General features: G+C 37.2%; 3 protein-coding genes and 1 non-coding gene across 4 annotated transcripts; 1 reads left to right on the plus strand and 3 right to left on the minus strand.

The window, feature by feature from the left end:
* Positions 1-2171: 2171 nt before the first annotated feature.
* LOC122640732 (truncated FRIGIDA-like protein 1) lies at positions 2172-5387 on the minus strand. The gene is made up of 4 exons (XM_043833979.1): positions 4535-5387; positions 2943-3118; positions 2615-2839; positions 2172-2581 (listed from the first exon to the last, which is right to left on the minus strand). The coding sequence occupies exons 1-4, from the start codon at positions 5355-5357 to the stop codon at positions 2219-2221; spliced, it is 1587 nt and encodes a 528-aa protein (XP_043689914.1). The 5' UTR covers positions 5358-5387; the 3' UTR covers positions 2172-2218.
* LOC122641194 lies at positions 3569-3653 on the minus strand. The gene has a single exon (XR_006329843.1). It is a non-coding gene; the product is annotated as a small nucleolar RNA SNORD96 family (small nucleolar RNA).
* A 669-nt stretch (positions 5388-6056) lies between the features above and the next one.
* LOC122640225 lies at positions 6057-10316 on the plus strand. Its single transcript, XM_043833377.1, has 4 exons — positions 6057-6066; positions 8104-9206; positions 10038-10137; positions 10222-10316. The coding sequence occupies exons 1-4, from the start codon at positions 6057-6059 to the stop codon at positions 10314-10316; spliced, it is 1308 nt and encodes a 435-aa protein (XP_043689312.1).
* Positions 10317-14329: 4013 nt separating this feature from the next.
* On the minus strand, positions 14330-16250 carry LOC122639843 (thymidine kinase a-like). The gene is made up of 4 exons (XM_043832847.1): positions 15782-16250; positions 15442-15586; positions 14986-15107; positions 14330-14775 (listed from the first exon to the last, which is right to left on the minus strand). The coding sequence occupies exons 1-4, from the start codon at positions 16105-16107 to the stop codon at positions 14538-14540; spliced, it is 831 nt and encodes a 276-aa protein (XP_043688782.1). The 5' UTR covers positions 16108-16250; the 3' UTR covers positions 14330-14537.
* Positions 16251-16294: the final 44 nt, after the last annotated feature.

The following is a 16294-nucleotide window of genomic DNA, read 5'->3' on the forward strand; positions in this document are numbered from 1 at the left end:
GAGATGAAAGGATCTCCCATTTTTTATTACTACTTAAAACTGAATTCTTTTTAGATAAATGACAGTGAGCTTGAAGAGGTGGAAAAGATAAGCTCAACACATAAATAAGACTTAAATAATCTCAAACCAAGTTTGATCATTTGTCGAGGACCTAATCTAAGATGATTTTGACCGATCAGCTTTACTTGAGGTAATTAGGGCTTTAAGATCCAAATTTTCCAATTCTTCGTCCTAGCCTTACATCCTAACCTTACGCCCTGATTAAGAGATCAGAGACCTTCAAATTCACGAGATGAAAGGATCTCCCTTTTTTTATTACTACTTAAAACTGAATTCTTTTTAGATAAATGACAGTGAGGTTGAAGAGGTGGAAAAGATAAGCTCAACACATAAATAAGACTTAAATAATCTCAAACCAAGTTTGATCATTTGTCGAGGACCTAATCTAAGATGATTTTGACCGATCAGATAGGTATCGGAACAGTATCGGCATTGACCACCGGCTGACACCTGGATTACAAACCTTGATCACACTCGCCATGAAAATGAACCCATGCCTTCAAATTCTCCATTCCATTGGAAACAGCCGCTAGTTTGGGGAAAGTTTTACTTACGGTGAAAGTTCAGCCCCCATCCTACGCTCCCTACGTTGTCTATGTAAGAAAAATGGATCTTTTATGTCATGGTTTTGATTCTTGTGGGATTTTCTTTTTTAATTAAAACATAAAATAAATGTGTGATTTACGATTGTCTTCCCCACAAAATTGTTATTTTTTTTGAATGAAAAATACTTTTAAATTCATTTTTATATTAATCAATTTAAATTTGAAAATTTAATCTTTTATGATACACGTGGGTTTTTTACCTAACAAAATTTTAATTTTTTTGAATGAAACTTACATTTATTAAAATTCATATTTATTTTAATAATTTCAATTCTAGGTTTTTTATAGACTTATTATTAAAACATTTCCATAAAAAAAAAATAAAACTATTATTAAAACATATTCTTTTGCTATGTAACAGCAAAGAAAGAGCACAAAACTATTGTATTTCAGAAGGGGTTGGGAGCATGCAGGCGCCAAGTGTCCAAGCAGCGTTCGTTTCCCTTGATAAATTATGTAATATAATTTCAACTCGTCATGGGTTTAAGAATAGCAGTACAAATAAGGAGTTTGAATTGGTACAAATGATGAAAAGTATTTGCCAATACCTAAAACCCTTCGAACTCGTTACATGGATTACTCAAAACTGAGTCCCAAAAGATAGGGAGAGATCTGTACATTTAATCAAATCCAAATGAATACTTTATACTTATGCCACGGACAATCAATATAGATACAAATTTTAATCTAAAAAGAGCACTACGGGGAACTAGAACGAATCTGAGGAACAACTAACTCACTATAAAAAAACAAAAAAAGTGAGAGAAGTTTGATAACCTTACGCCTAAATATAACGGATGACTTCTAATAGGAGTGCAAACCAAGTCACCAACCACATTTAGTTGGGATGGGGGAAAGTAGTTTTTGTTAAAAAATTCAGAAACCAAGGTCCAGAGTCTGGTCACAATATTTTTGGGGCTTTAAAAAAAACAGGAAGAAAGATATTCCAGAGTAAGAGAAACTTTTTCTCTTACTTATTTATGAGTGAAGAAATTTTCTGAAGACAAGAAAGAGATTACTTTCACGTATTAATATGAATTGGACATGTGTTAGTAAACTCATGAGCATACCAATATTGGCTGTGAACATTCGATTAACGTTGTAAATTAGGTTGATAAGGAGTAGATAGAAAAGGAAGTACCTAAAGTTGGGAAGAAAATGGTTGACATAAAACGGCAAGGGGGAAGGAGAGCCTTCAGTCACACATAACAGCAACCAATTGATTGCATTATAGGACTAGGAGTTACTAACTTTGTGGTATAATATAAAATCTAAAGACTAGTCTATAAAACAAAACACCCACATATAGAAGAGCATCAAAATGAAAGCTTCTACCAAACAGAATTTCTAAAACTATCAATTATCCATTAAACTGTCTATTAATTAGTAGAAAAGAAAATATGAAACATCCCAAGTTGAGTATAAACTCAACCAATAAAAAAAAACAGATGATATAGCAAAATAACTATGTTTAACTTCTGCAACACATGAACATGTCTGCTTCTTTGTACAATGACATAGAAGTCATTTGATAAGAAAAAGCATGACTGCTTTCAAGGATAGTAAGAAGGACGGTACTGAGGTGGTAAACCATATCCACCATAGCTCAAAGACCTGTCATAAAGTCCAGATGGTTGTGAAGGCGGAGGATGTGAAAGGTGCGAAGGGAGAGCAGAGTACAGGTGAGACCTAGCAGGGCTTAGGTTTCCACCATAATTGACTGAGTTTTCAGTACCACCATACAATGCAGAAGATGAACTTCCATATGGGGTTAGAGAGGAAGGGCCTTGCAAGCCATAGGAGGACCCAGCAGCAGAACCAAGATAAGACGCAACACGATCTGGCAACAAGCCAGATTGCTGCATCTGAGTGTGATGAATTGAGTGAAGACTAGTAGCAGTCTCGGTCATGGAATTCTGGTAAGCAACAGCATTAGAATTAACAGTAACAACAGCAGGGGCAGATTGCCGAGCACGTTTATTTTTTCCAGTTCCAGCCTGCTGTTTAGAGGCAGTAGCAGCTGCTGCAGGACGTTTCCTATCAGCCTTCTTCTTTTCCAACTGCTCAATTTGCTTCTCAAGACTCCCACATGGGTACTGTGATTCTAGGTTATGTTCTTGGATGGATTTAATAACTGCTCTCAAGGCAGCAATTTCCTTGGCCGTAGCCTCATTCTGTGGGCAAAGTTAATACAAAAAAGAATAAAATGAAATTCCAACTAAAGCTGCCAAACCTAACCAAATGGTGAAATTGCAAATATACAAATTGCAAATTTACCTGCGACTGAGTCGAGAAATTTGCCTTTACACGAATTTCCTGGATTGTTTTCTTGGACTCCTTAATGTAACTTTTAAGGAGAGGTACTGGTGGAAATTTGTCAGCAAGCTTAAATTCATAGGCAAATTTTACAGCCTCAATATGCTTCCCCTTACTAGTAAGTTTCTCGATAAAATCTGTTGAAGCCAAAAATAAATATTCTATCAGTCTGACCCAAAGTGGGTACAGAAGACGGGTAATAACAAGTGTTAGATTGTCAATTTCAAGGAATACCCAATGCTGGGACAGGGGAATGGAAACGTATAAGACTGACAACAAATATAATTGCTATATAACATCATAAGAACAAAAAAATGATAAAATAAAATCAACTAAAAAAATCAAGAAAAAAGAACTATGCCCTACCCTCACTACTTGTGAAAAGACTAAACTAAATGAATGGTACAAATCAGGAGACATTTTATATTACTAAATAGAGCACAAGATTTGGGAAAAAAGAGGAAAATTAAGATTAAAAAAACCAAGTAGAACTAAAAAGCAGAGCAGGGAAGGTGACATTAGATTTGAAAAACAAAAAATGGGAAACATTAGGTCAAACTAATAAAAACTATAGAGAACTTAGTTAAGGGCCTCAGAATTGCAGAATAACATCAAGGTTGAAACCGTTCAGTCCCGAAAGATGGTTTATTGAAGTGTTGTCATCATAGGCCATTAACTAAAATCCAACACAGAACTTATCTATACCAAAAAATAAAAAATGAAACGAGTTCTTGGTCCGAAAAAAGGTAAGATCAACAAAAACTTCAATACTAGAGGAGAATATTTTCTGCTATCCAAAATAATACAGACAAAAAACAGAAGTACAGAGACTGAGCTTAAAAAAATTGAGTAGAATCCAAGGGAAATTAATACTGGATAGAGGATAAAAACAAAAGATTTGACTCTTCGGAGAAATGAAATACCATCAACTATGGCAATTACACAGAATAATATATATTATAACCCATTGGAGATGTTGCACACAAAGGAAGTCTACTAACACTATAGATGCATTGACAAGAAAAAATAGCTTACTTTTTGAAGCAATCAAATAAAATATTTGATGTACTGAATAACCAACATTACAAAAAAATCTACTAACCAAAAGAGCAGTGTATAAATACTGCAACAATAAACTAAAAAAACCCTATGGGTTTAACCAACAGTATCTATATATATATTCTAAACGTAGAAAGAAACTATTCCACCAAGCTATTTCAAGAGAATGGTGAATAGAAGAATACATGATAATAACAAAGAGGTAGTCTGCATTTTAAATAATCAAATGCAAGTAAGAAATGAATAAAAGCTTCCTTGAAGATTACCAAGGAGCTTCTGTCCTCAGAAGCATTTCAGGAGAACATACAGCTTCACTCCAACAAAGCTGCCGAGTTACAGGTTACTAAGGTCCTATCTACGGTTATTATCCAGGAGAGCAAGTAAAGCAAAAATCTTTATGAACAACTCGCACACTTCAGATGAAAAAAAAAATCACATTCAAACAAGAATAACAGAGACGAAAAAAATGAAGCCCAGGTTTGAATGATACATACCAGGCATATTATCTGTGAAACCAAGCGCTCGACACAATTCAAGAGCCTGTCTGCGCCGAGCAATAGTAACAAGAAGATCAAGAAGCCAATCAATACTAAATCCGGAGACCAAATCAAAGGTAGCAAGAAGCTGCAAAAAAGCTAAGGCTTCTAAATGATTTGGACCGCCTAGAGTAAGCTTCCCTTTCCATTCAAGGGCCAATTTCTTAGCTTTCTCCTTCACTTGAGGTGAAATTTGTGGAGAGATCGTCTTTAGCTGTTCTAATAAAAGAATACAAGTTCTTCTAATAGCCGCCAATTCACCATCCTTGTCTCCTTTGGAATTGGGAGGAAAAAAACCTACCATTGCGTCCAAAACAAGCTTTGCCGGATCCGAAGCCGATTTAAAAGCAACAGTAACTTCTCCCCGGATAAGATCCAGTTCTTTACGATGATCAACTACATAGGAACGCAAACCCTTTCCATCCATCTTGATGCATAGGGATTTCAACTCAGGTCGAGGAGTTATTTCCGACTCCTCTTCCTTCTTCACCGGCGCAGTTGCCGAAGAAGTCTGTTTCCCATTAGACCCAGGAATCGGGTGAGGAGATTTTTCCACAGCCAATTCATCACCGGCTTGTGGATCGATAGATTCAAGTTCCTTGAAACGTTTCTCTATAGAACTCTTGATCGAGTTCAAATGATCATCCAGATCCTTCCATTGAAGGGTGAAGGAAGAAAGGAAAGAAGAGTGTGCTTTGAGATCTTCGAAAGCTTTACGAAGATCATCCTTTTTTGCATCTATAGATTTAATAGCAGTGGAAATCGCTATTAATGAAGCCATTTCTGCTATGAAACCTCCCAAAAAAAAAAAAAAAAAAAAATCACAGACGAAAAGCACGAATTGAAATACCGTAAACCCTAGAGAAGAGGAATAAACACAATTAGGAGCTTTAACTATGGAAAGACTCCTTCAGTCAGAAGAAACAACAAATGCTTCTGCTAACAAATCTTAACCCTAATGGACGAAAACAAGAGACGAAAGCTTTTCACCTGCGGAGAGAAGAAAATCTGAAACCCTAGAGGATATTACCGAAGATGGTCATAGGGCGCAGAGCGAACCCTAGATGACATTACCGAGACGTAGATCAATAGGAGATATGAAAAGTTAAAGGAGGAGATTTATAATTTATAACCGTCGGTAATATTTCCTAAGCCGTTCGATGAGAATCGTGCGGTGGAATGCTGGAAAGGATTAAGGTCACGCCGCTAATGGAAGATTTTTAGGGTTTCGACTTTATAACGTTCATTGTCCGCTTTATAAGAGTTTGGGGTGGACTTCAAAAGTGGGCCAATAAAGAATCAAAATTACCAACAGACCATTCTATAAAAGTCTCAGGTGGGTCTCACCATGTGGATGCCATCTGGATGGTTGAAATCCATTCACATACGAGAATGTGAACCCATCAAAATTATCACTTCAATTTGTCAATTCATCAATTTCTTTAATTCCTATAATAGAAGAGGTGACCCCATCCGGACAATGTATTCAGGTAGGGAGTAAGATGGTCATTTCTATTCTCTATTAAATGAAATTGAGGAAATTGAAGAGGAAAGGGGATAAAGATCCCCCCTTCTTCCTCCTAAGTCCCAGTCCACTAATGTTTGAGTGGATATTTTTTGATAATTGTTTTATGAGAAAATAAAACTTTATTGTGACATCCAACATCTTCAAGTGTGCTTTGAGTCTTGTATTTTTCAATTTATTTCAAGAGTAATGAAAAATGTATTTCGGACCTTCATCAATAAGGATGAGAGTAATAACGAGATCATAGTAGTGATTGAAGAGAAACCATGGGTGAAGGAGAACTTCCTCTTATATATAATGGAGTTTTTTTTTTTATGAAAATAAAACCTTATATTAAAAAGAAATGTGCACATCATTGTGGTATGGAGTAGTACAATTACTAGAGAACCTAGTTCTAGCTAAATCCAAGACCGTATTATAGAAGGTGTTGTTACTATACCATTTGAAACTAACATTAGAGGAATTTGTAGTCTCATTAGCTAGAGTGAAATAATTTTTAAATAAATTCCGAGGTAAGCACATTTTGTCACTTGGATAAAAAAGAGACTAGAGATCTCTGTTGTAGCACCACACTTCTTTGATGTTAATATTCGTCTTTATAGCATGTTTCCACCCTTGCAATAGCTCATAAAGTTCTGCCTCCTTCTCGTCATTGGTTGTAAGACGACCTACAGATGTTAGAACTTTCTAGCCATCTAGCAAAATGGAAAAAGCCCAACTGGATAATCTTAGTTCAGGATCATAAGTGTCTGCGCAAATTAAACCAGAGAATTGTAAGTCAGGGTTAGAAACTCGATTCAATTCATGGGATGAATGTGTGCATGGTGAGGGTGCATGTATAGGATAAGAGGGGGGTTGAATTTGCAGATCATCAATCCGTCGAAATACATCTTTCAAAACCAGCATGGGGTCAGTCTTGGCCAAACCCTTAACGACTTTGTTCCTTACAGACCAGATGAAATAAAATGTAATAATAAATACTGAGAAAAACCAGATCAAAGATTGTTTATCAAAGCTTTTTGAGCAAAGGAGAAAGGCACACAAATGTGTCATTGAAGGGCTGGATAGATGCTCGATTCTCAATCCTAGAGGACCAAATGCCTAGATGCGCTTAGTTCAATCACATGACAGAAATACATGCCAAATCGATTCATCACAAGATCCACAGAGAACACCAGTAGGTTCAACGGGCATCCATTTCGAGATAGTAACTTTAACAGGAAGTCCTTCATGTAAGACATGCCCAAAAAACATTTTAAATCTTGGGTGAATCTTAATTTTCCAAAAAAACCGCCACCATTTGATAATCATGGGGCTGGGTTGATTAGATGAAGAAATGACCTTGTAAATCAGATTCAAGCTTCACACATGAAAGACCAATACTTCTTGCAAATAGACCATTTTGACACAACTCAATGCTTCAGCCGCTAGAGGGGAAAACAAAGTAGTAATACATTTTCTATGATTTTAATGTACTTATTCATATTTAATTATATAGATTATAAGTTAATATGTATAAACTTGGGATGGATATTGAAATTGTCATTAATATAATCTTACCTACATGGCCCAACCTTGTTTGTAAATTGGAAAATAGGTCAATTCTCATTAAATTGGTACTAATCTCCATTCCAACCTATTTGATGTCCTAGTATTTGTCCCCCCAAATCCATTTCCTCAAGATTGGATCCTATTCCCCCTCTATTTCTAATGTCTTTGAACTGCTCATTGGGAGAACTTGGAATTTACCTTTGCGTAATTCTATTTTTACAAATCAAATTGCACCTCTCATTACTATAATTCCATTAGCTTCAACATTGCATGATATTTACCAAAAAAAAAAAAAACATTGCATGACGATTTTCCCTTTTGTCCATTAACAAAAAATAATGCTTTGACAACTAAGGCTGCTATTAGGTTCTTGTCTTTAAAACACCAAGTTGAAAGTGATTTACCAAAGCTATTTATTACCCTAATTCTGATTTCCTAAATGCCAATGCAGGTCATAACTCTTCTTGGGGATGGAAAAGTATTCTTGTGGGAAGAAAAGTGCTCCTTAGTGGGCTTCTTTGGCTTGTGGAGAAAGGAGATAACATCGATGTGTGGAAAGATAACTGGATCCCATCCTCGCCGAGCTTTAAAGTGGTTTATCCTAGACCGGCAGAGTGTCCCTTTTCCAAGGTTTATGATTTCATTGATGAGCCAAACCGTAGTTGGAAGGTGGATCTCTTGGATCAATATTTTCACCCATCTGATAAAGAAAGGATCTTAGCTATAAATCTTAGTCTCTATTCTAGAGAGGACTGCCAGGTGTGGGGTGGGGCAAGAAATGAGATTTTCTCTATAAAAACTGCCTACCATCTCTTAACTAACCTTCGAGATCAGCAATTGTCAGTCCAAGCCTCGTCATCTAGAAGACATGAATGGGAAGAAATATCTGGGGAGGTGTGGAAGAGAATCTGGAATGGGAAATCTCTCCCTAAAATCAAAGCTTTTCTTTGGAGATGTTGTGCCCAAGGAATTGCTACTGGAGAGGGCCTTAGGAAACGCCAAATTCCCATTGATCCGAGTTGCAAAAGATGTGGAGTTGAGGTGGAAACTATTGATCGCATTCTATTGGATTGTCCATTCGCGAGAGCTACGTGGTTCGGCAGCAATCTCTCCTTTGTTGTGCCTGCTGAAGGATCTCCAAAAATCTCTCCGTTTCTGCATCATTGGAATCGTTTCCAATTTCCTAGCAAGGAGAAAAGCAAGGAGATTTTCAGCTTTGCTTCCTTTGTGTGTTGGTTTTTATGGCTAGCTCGAAACAAGTTAATTTTCAAAGGAACTGTTTCTCCTCCAGTTGAAGTCGCTAGTAAAGCTGAGCGGGCTTGGTTTGAGTTCTGGGAGACTGAGGGTTCTCCTCACAAAGTCGTTTCAAGAAATTCGGTGGACCTTCAGCCGATGCCTAGATGGCTCCCTCCTCCAGAAAACTTTGTGAAATTGAATAGTGATGCAGCATTACCTCTGGATTCCTCTTTAGGTGGTTTGGGCTTCATCTTTAGAGATGTCAATGAGACAGTGCGAGGAGCTTGTTCATGTCTTGTCCCTTTCTCGGAATCTCTGGTTGGTGAAGCTTGGGCGTTGAGAGAAGGTTTGGTGTGGGCTAAGGAGAATTTGATCACTCTTTTGCGGGTCGAATCTGATAATGAGTTCCTTATCAATTGTTTAAATTTGATCTCCCCCTCCCCCCGATCTCAATCGCTCCTTTTGTAAACGATGCTCGCTTATTAGCATCGGGGTTCCAAGAATGCTCTTTCTCTTTTATTTCTAGAGATGCGAATGTTGTCGCTCATACTCTAGCTCGGAAGGCCATGTCTTTGGCATGTAAGACACTTTGGCCACTTTCCACTCCCTGGCTTCTTGACTTATGTAATCAGGAAGCCTTGAGCTCCTCATGCCTCTTTCAATAAAATTTCTCCTTACCAAAAAAAAGAATTTGTACAAGGGGTTTCTAAACAAAATCATTCATTGAATGTGTGGCGTCTAGTGTGGAAAACAAGCATGCATCCTAAATTTCAAAATTTTTTTTTATTATTATTTATAGAAATTCCTCAATGAGGGTCATACCACTAGGGATAAATTACGTCATTTCCTTAACAATGATAACGTCAATGTAAAAGAGAAATTGATTGGCATCTTTTTATTTCTTGGGGCTTCTCCAAAAGAATATGGGCGATAGGATTATTGAGACTTAGATCTAAATATCTTTATGCTCGGTCATTTTTTAATTTTCTTGAGAACATATAAGAATCTCCCTTGATGAATACACTTGATACATCTTTTATCTTAATCGTGTTCTTCATTACTTGCTACTTCTTATGGGTTGCTAGGAACCGTTGCGAACTATATATCCAAAACCCAGCCTAACCAATTTCTTATCTGAATCTTGTTCAGTCAGCTCAAGATCATGTTACTTCCAATTCCCCAACTTTTACCCTAACTGAATACCATGAGCTGCTTAAATATGGGAGGCATGCTATCATGTGTGATGGAAGTATGCAAAAGAGACAAATGAAGCAAAATGTACACTAGATATTGCTTATAATAAGACGTCTGTTGATATTTTTATGGACTTCAGTTCACAGGGAGCATGTGCAGGAAGCCGAGGCAAGAGCCATGTACCAGGGATTACAAAGAGCAAGAGAATTGGGAGCTACAACCATAGGCATCTAGACTGATTGTCAAAGTTCAGTTGATTGGTGGCAACAATATATGAAGAATTGGCGCATTCTCTAGCTCGAAAGGCCTTGAGTGTGGCAAAACAGACAAATTGGACCATTTCCTCTCCCTGGCTCCTTGACCTTTGTAATAAGGTTGTCGGATGTTTATCTTGCCCCCACTTGCAATAAGATTTCACTTTACCCAAAAAAATAAAGGATAACCTTTCATGTGAGATCTACAATAGCTCAAATGTGGATGTAGGTAGGGTTTTTTTTCTTTCTTTCCTCTCTTTACTCTTTTATATAAATGAGGGAGAGAATTCTCTAAGCAAACGGCATTGAGGTGCATACCTTTCTTTTTTGGGGGGACCGAAAGATAACACTTCGCTAAAGAAAGGCTTCCTGGGAGAATCTCTAGGAAGTAACAAAGGAAATATTTACAAAGAAAGGTGGTCGTTGTGACCAACAGACCTTCTTTTTTTTTTGGTATCGAGGAGCATACCAATAAGGATAATAATGATCGATTTCCATGCCTTTCTCTCTCTTCATTTCAATTATTTTTCTAAGCATTTCTTGGGAAATTTCAATATTACTCAAAAATAACTTTCAATTTATTAAATAACCCACCAATCTTTGATTTAACAAATACAAAACAAATTTAACCAAAAAAAAAGATAAAAGATAAAAGAAACATACACAAGATACAGATGGGTATTACAAAACTACTCAAAATACTGTTTTTCCCTCACCCAACTACACGCAGATGCACACCCCCACGTTCGCGCCCACGCCCACACACATGCACACACACAAGCACACGTACACGCACACTCACATCCACATGCATATGCACACGCACACGTACAGGCACACCCACACGCACAGTGATAGCTATGTTGGCATTGTACTGACGAGGAAGGAATACGAACAATACGAACAATAGAACAAAGGTACTCATTTTCCCTTTCCTCACAACTGCGATGGATTTCTTTGATGTTTTTGTCAGACTAGTAGATTTTGGTAGGTCTTTGGTCGACTTTTTTGTGGCAATGGTGGTGGTGGGTCTCTTCTTTCTTGCTTAATTGTTAATAAGAGCTCCGACTAGGGCTTCAATAGGCAAGACTATGTTGAAAGAATCAATCCTATGATTTCACATCTTGCATTGCCATAGATGATCAATTCTATCACCGTCTTCTTCTTCTCCTTCCCCTATCGGAATGAACCTATAAAGGCCTTTGTCGTCTTTCACCTTCAATCACCCCAAACAAATCATTTTCAAAATGGAAGGAAACCTCCCAAAAACAAAACAATTAGGAAATAGAACAAGAGTCTTTTCTTATCTATCACCTTCCCCTCTCTTTACTGACCTACCAAACCTAGCTTAAGATATCTAGATTGTATTTGGGGTAATTTATTCAAGGGGAAAAGAACGCTACCTGGTTGCATGGCCCATGCGGCTCATGGGCCTACATACTGAATGCGTAAAAAGTACTATGCTACCCCATGGAAAGGCGAAAATCCCGTCTAGGGTGATGCTTGCATGCAGACTCCCATAGGTCCAAGTAGCGATCTCTTTCCCTTTATTCAATTAGTTATACTCACAATACTACCATAATCCAGAATGAGAGAGAAGAAAAAAAACTCCCTCTCTCTCTCTCTCTCCTCAATAGGGGATTAGAGCTTTAAATAATTCGATGTTAGGTAGGTAATGCCTGATGGGTCTCAGACAATGCCCGACGCAACGAAGGATTGGATTGTTCTTCTCTTGCATGTAAAATATATTGTACAAAACTTGGGGAGGAAACGAGTTACCTTTGAATGGTAAATGTAGCTCCTCCACACGATATTAGGTCTTCAACCACAACGCAAGGAATATGTCTACGCAATCGATCCGTTCGTTGATGTGCACACAAACACTCTCTCACCTAGGGTTTCTGTAAACCCTAATTTCCATTCGAAGAGGGAAGGAAAGATAGAGAGAGAATCGATAAAGAGAGGGAGAGGACTGCAAAAATCGTATGAGCCCTTTCCCCTTCTCCTCCTTTTAATTAAAGAGAGTTGCCTGCTTAGGGTGGGCTTCCCAGTTGGAATGCAATTGGGATTCATAATCCCTTGGAGATTTTTAATCCCAACATTGCCTTATTTGGCTCAATGACACGTATCTCTATCAATCCTTCAATGACAAGTGTAATTGTATGTTACAAACGAGAGAAGCAATAGAATTTCTTTGGGTACCCTACCTAATCAAAATATCTTATAATATCCATTAATTTAATCAATGATTAGGGCGAAAGAACACCACCCGATCACGTCAGACATGCCACCTCCTGTACCCTGACACAAGGCCGCGCAAAATGACTACCACACCTCTAATCATTTTTGGATTATGTCTATAAGTAAGATGCTTCTAAGGTTTTTGTTTTAAAACAAACCAAGAATAAATTATCCATGGCCCATAGATTATCTGTAAGAGTTGAGATTGAAAACGGTCTTCAAACTTCGTATGACATATTTTAATTATTATTAATTTTTTCTTCACCCCCAGAAAAAGTTAAATTTGGCATATTTCTCAATCATATGTCCCACCATTATTTGAGCTTTAAAACCTTACAAATTTCCATTTGTCAAGACCCCATAATCCAATGTTGAGTTTCATCCACTGTTTCCTAGCTTGTATATACAAGTTGGAAATGAGTTTAGGATGAAACTTATTTAATAGATAAGAGCCAACCAAATTGTTACATGGCATATATGAGGGACATTAAAATAACTTCTCCTAACTGAAACATATAAAGGACATTTACTACAAGCAACTTTGGTAAATAGGTAGGCATAAGCCCTTTAAATTTGTTAATTTCAAGTAAAGAGCTTGTCATGTGGCAAAATAAAATCTTAAAAAAATGGCTTAAAAAAATTATGCCAAACACCTTAACACTTGAAAATACAAGCTGAAATTTCAATAAAATGCCAGACATTAAGTTAGACCACCAAATTTAACATGTAACGAATTCATATAAAACTAATAGACCAAAATCTTATAATTGTCCAGGTCATCCCTCCATTTGTTGCGGCTATGACTAGCATAATTTGCATCATTTATGCTACTTTTTTTTGTCATGTTTGTATATTGTAAGAGACTAAATAGATTTTACAAGATTAAATTTGGATACTTAGATGAAATACATATTAGATATCAAACCAGGTTCAAATGGTGTACATGCCTATCTTTTTAAAATTTGGATACTAACAATCCTATCCAAATTTGATCTTTTTACATCCCTACCCTCTACTAATATTTATTTTCACCTTTTATTGGATTTTCATCTAAGTAATAATTCTAGACTATATCTATAGTCATTTGACTAAACTAGGTCAGTCCATGCTCTTGGAATATCATACACCAACTTTTGCACTTCCAAAAGAAATTTAGAAATGCAATTGGACTATTCAAAACATCACAAGATCACAATGCAGGTTATATTACTGGCAAAAGAGAACCTTCCACCAGGCATCAAATTTTACACCACAAATAAGTCAGTAAACAAATTTACTTACACTTCTCGAAGATGCCAATTCTTGGTCCAGAGGGGTTGCAGGATCTTTTTGTAACTCTTCCTTAGGTCTATCACAGAACTTGCACAATTTCTGATAATATTTTCAGAATAGAGAATCGATGTTACTGTCGAATTCATTTCTCATATTCCCATGGCTTGGTTTGAACAAAAAGATTACATAGGGGCATCTTCAACTAGTAGGTGGAAGATGCCAATTCATGGTTAGGAAAGGAGTTGCAGTATCTTTTTGTGACTCTTCCCAAGGTCTCTTACAGAACTTACAAAATTTCTATAATATTTTTGGATTAGATAATCCATGTTACTGTCGAATTCATTTCTCATACGCCAATGGCTTGGTTTGAGCAAAAAGATAGTGGTACAACAAACCTACAAGAAAACCATGCAAATAGAAAGAGAACCACCTTCAATATATATGCATATATAGTGATACAAAAACCCTACAAGAAAACCATGAAAATAGAAAGAGAAGTACCTTCAATATATGTGGATATATAGTGATACAACAACCCTACACGAAAACCATGAAAAATTCAGAAGTATCAGTTTGTACAGACTAGTGAGCGACCAAATGTAACAAACCTAACACAATAAATTAGACTGCAAAGTAGAAAGAGACCATATCAACTGGGTAGGGGAGGTGCTTCAAGGTAAGAATCACATTAAATCTTTTGAGATTCTAGAACAATCCTGGTACTTTCAATGACTGCTTGTCCATTTACATAGTGCTGCCGGCAGACCGGCATGTAAACATCAGCCCCACCAATCAGTTCCGTTTGTGTATCCTTTGTCTTCCTCAAGGTAAAGAAAGCCCGCTTGCCACATAGCTCACATCGAGCAGTCAACTTGGTTACAGAATCAGCTATTGGTATAATGTCGAGCACAGAACCAAAGCTCCTTCTGCCAACAAATTGTCCATGAAATCAGGTTACTGTGCATTGCCATGGTAACAAATTGGTGGGGATAAGGAAAAAAGTAGCATAAAAAAGCACGTACAGAGCTAGAGACAGAAGTTCCTAGCATCAATCCTTTTATGGTTTAACTGAATAACCAACAACGCAAGTTCTCAAATACGAATGTTGATGCAGATGGACTAATTTCAGGCAGTACCTCAAGTAGTCTCCATCAAGGCCTGCAACAATTACGGTCTTCCCATCGTGATCAGCTGCCTCACAGCAGAAATCATATAGATCTTCAAAAAATTGAGCTTCATCGATCCCTATCACATCTAGCTGCCACAGATAGCATTGAATTAAGAACACTTACTGCATGGAGATGGAGATTACTAAAAGCAGCAGCCAATACCTAAGAGACAACACTAGTACAGTCTGAAACGCTCAAAAATTTCCAGTCCTTTCAATCAGCTCCTCTGACAAATTGTTTCAAGGCTTGACGATTACATGAACATTAATTAAGTGATATACTAATCGAATAATAAACCATTCCAGAATATTGCCCCTTTTCCCCCAAAAAAAATTGATGGCTGCCATCAAGTATCAAACAAAAGAAATAAACGGGCAAGCCAAACAACATTCAAATGATTCAAACTCTCAAACTTTAAAATACCTTTTCATAAGCATCGACTCCAAACTTTTGCCTGAAAGATGATAGTTCCGACAAGGCCCAACACGGAAATTTTGCTCCATCATGCGTTACAATAGAATCTAACCCATATCTCGTATCCTTATTCGAGTTTATTATTGCTACATCTCTGTGAAAATATAAGTTAAGATAAGCATAAGACTCAGGAATCTGACTATAGTACATCTCAAAACTAGGGTTCAAAAAATAAATTCCACAAAGATCTAAATTCTAATTGAGACCACCTTCATTTGAATATCACTTTTAATTCTGAAACCCCATAATTTACAGAAAAATATCGTCAGAGGTAAGAAAAGAAGCAAACCTGCCGTTTTTACTTTCAGTCTGGATACGGTGGAGGAGAGCGGTGGTTTTACCAGCAAACATTGGGCCAACGATTACATGGATCTCGCCATAAGAGAACCGAGGCGCCTTCATTCGCGAGTTCGAGCTCTTGACGGAGGTCGAAATCGAGGAATTGAAAGAAGAAAAGGGTCTCAGGCGTAGAATATTGGGGTTTACGATAGATATAGATTCGTCATAGAGGGTTTGAGGGATCTGAAAATAGAGTGATGGCCTTGTTCTGGTGAGATGACAAGGGAATATTGAAAGAGTGGGAGAGAGGAAGAGGAGGGATTTCATTCTCCGCATAAATACAATGAATATAATCTGTGGTGATTAAGAAAATTTTGCAATTTCTTCGGAGGAATCGATGGGGGAGAAGGGGGTTTAAGGTTTTTCAAGGGTTTTCCATTTCCCTTTCAATTTTTTATGCTTTGGGAACTTGGAGGGAAGGACGAAAGGAGACTTGACCAATTTAACTGTGATTTGGAATCAT

The sequence above is a fragment of the Telopea speciosissima genome, chromosome 9 (genome assembly GCF_018873765.1).
Source record: "Telopea speciosissima isolate NSW1024214 ecotype Mountain lineage chromosome 9, Tspe_v1, whole genome shotgun sequence".
Lineage (NCBI taxonomy): Eukaryota > Viridiplantae > Streptophyta > Magnoliopsida > Proteales > Proteaceae > Telopea > Telopea speciosissima.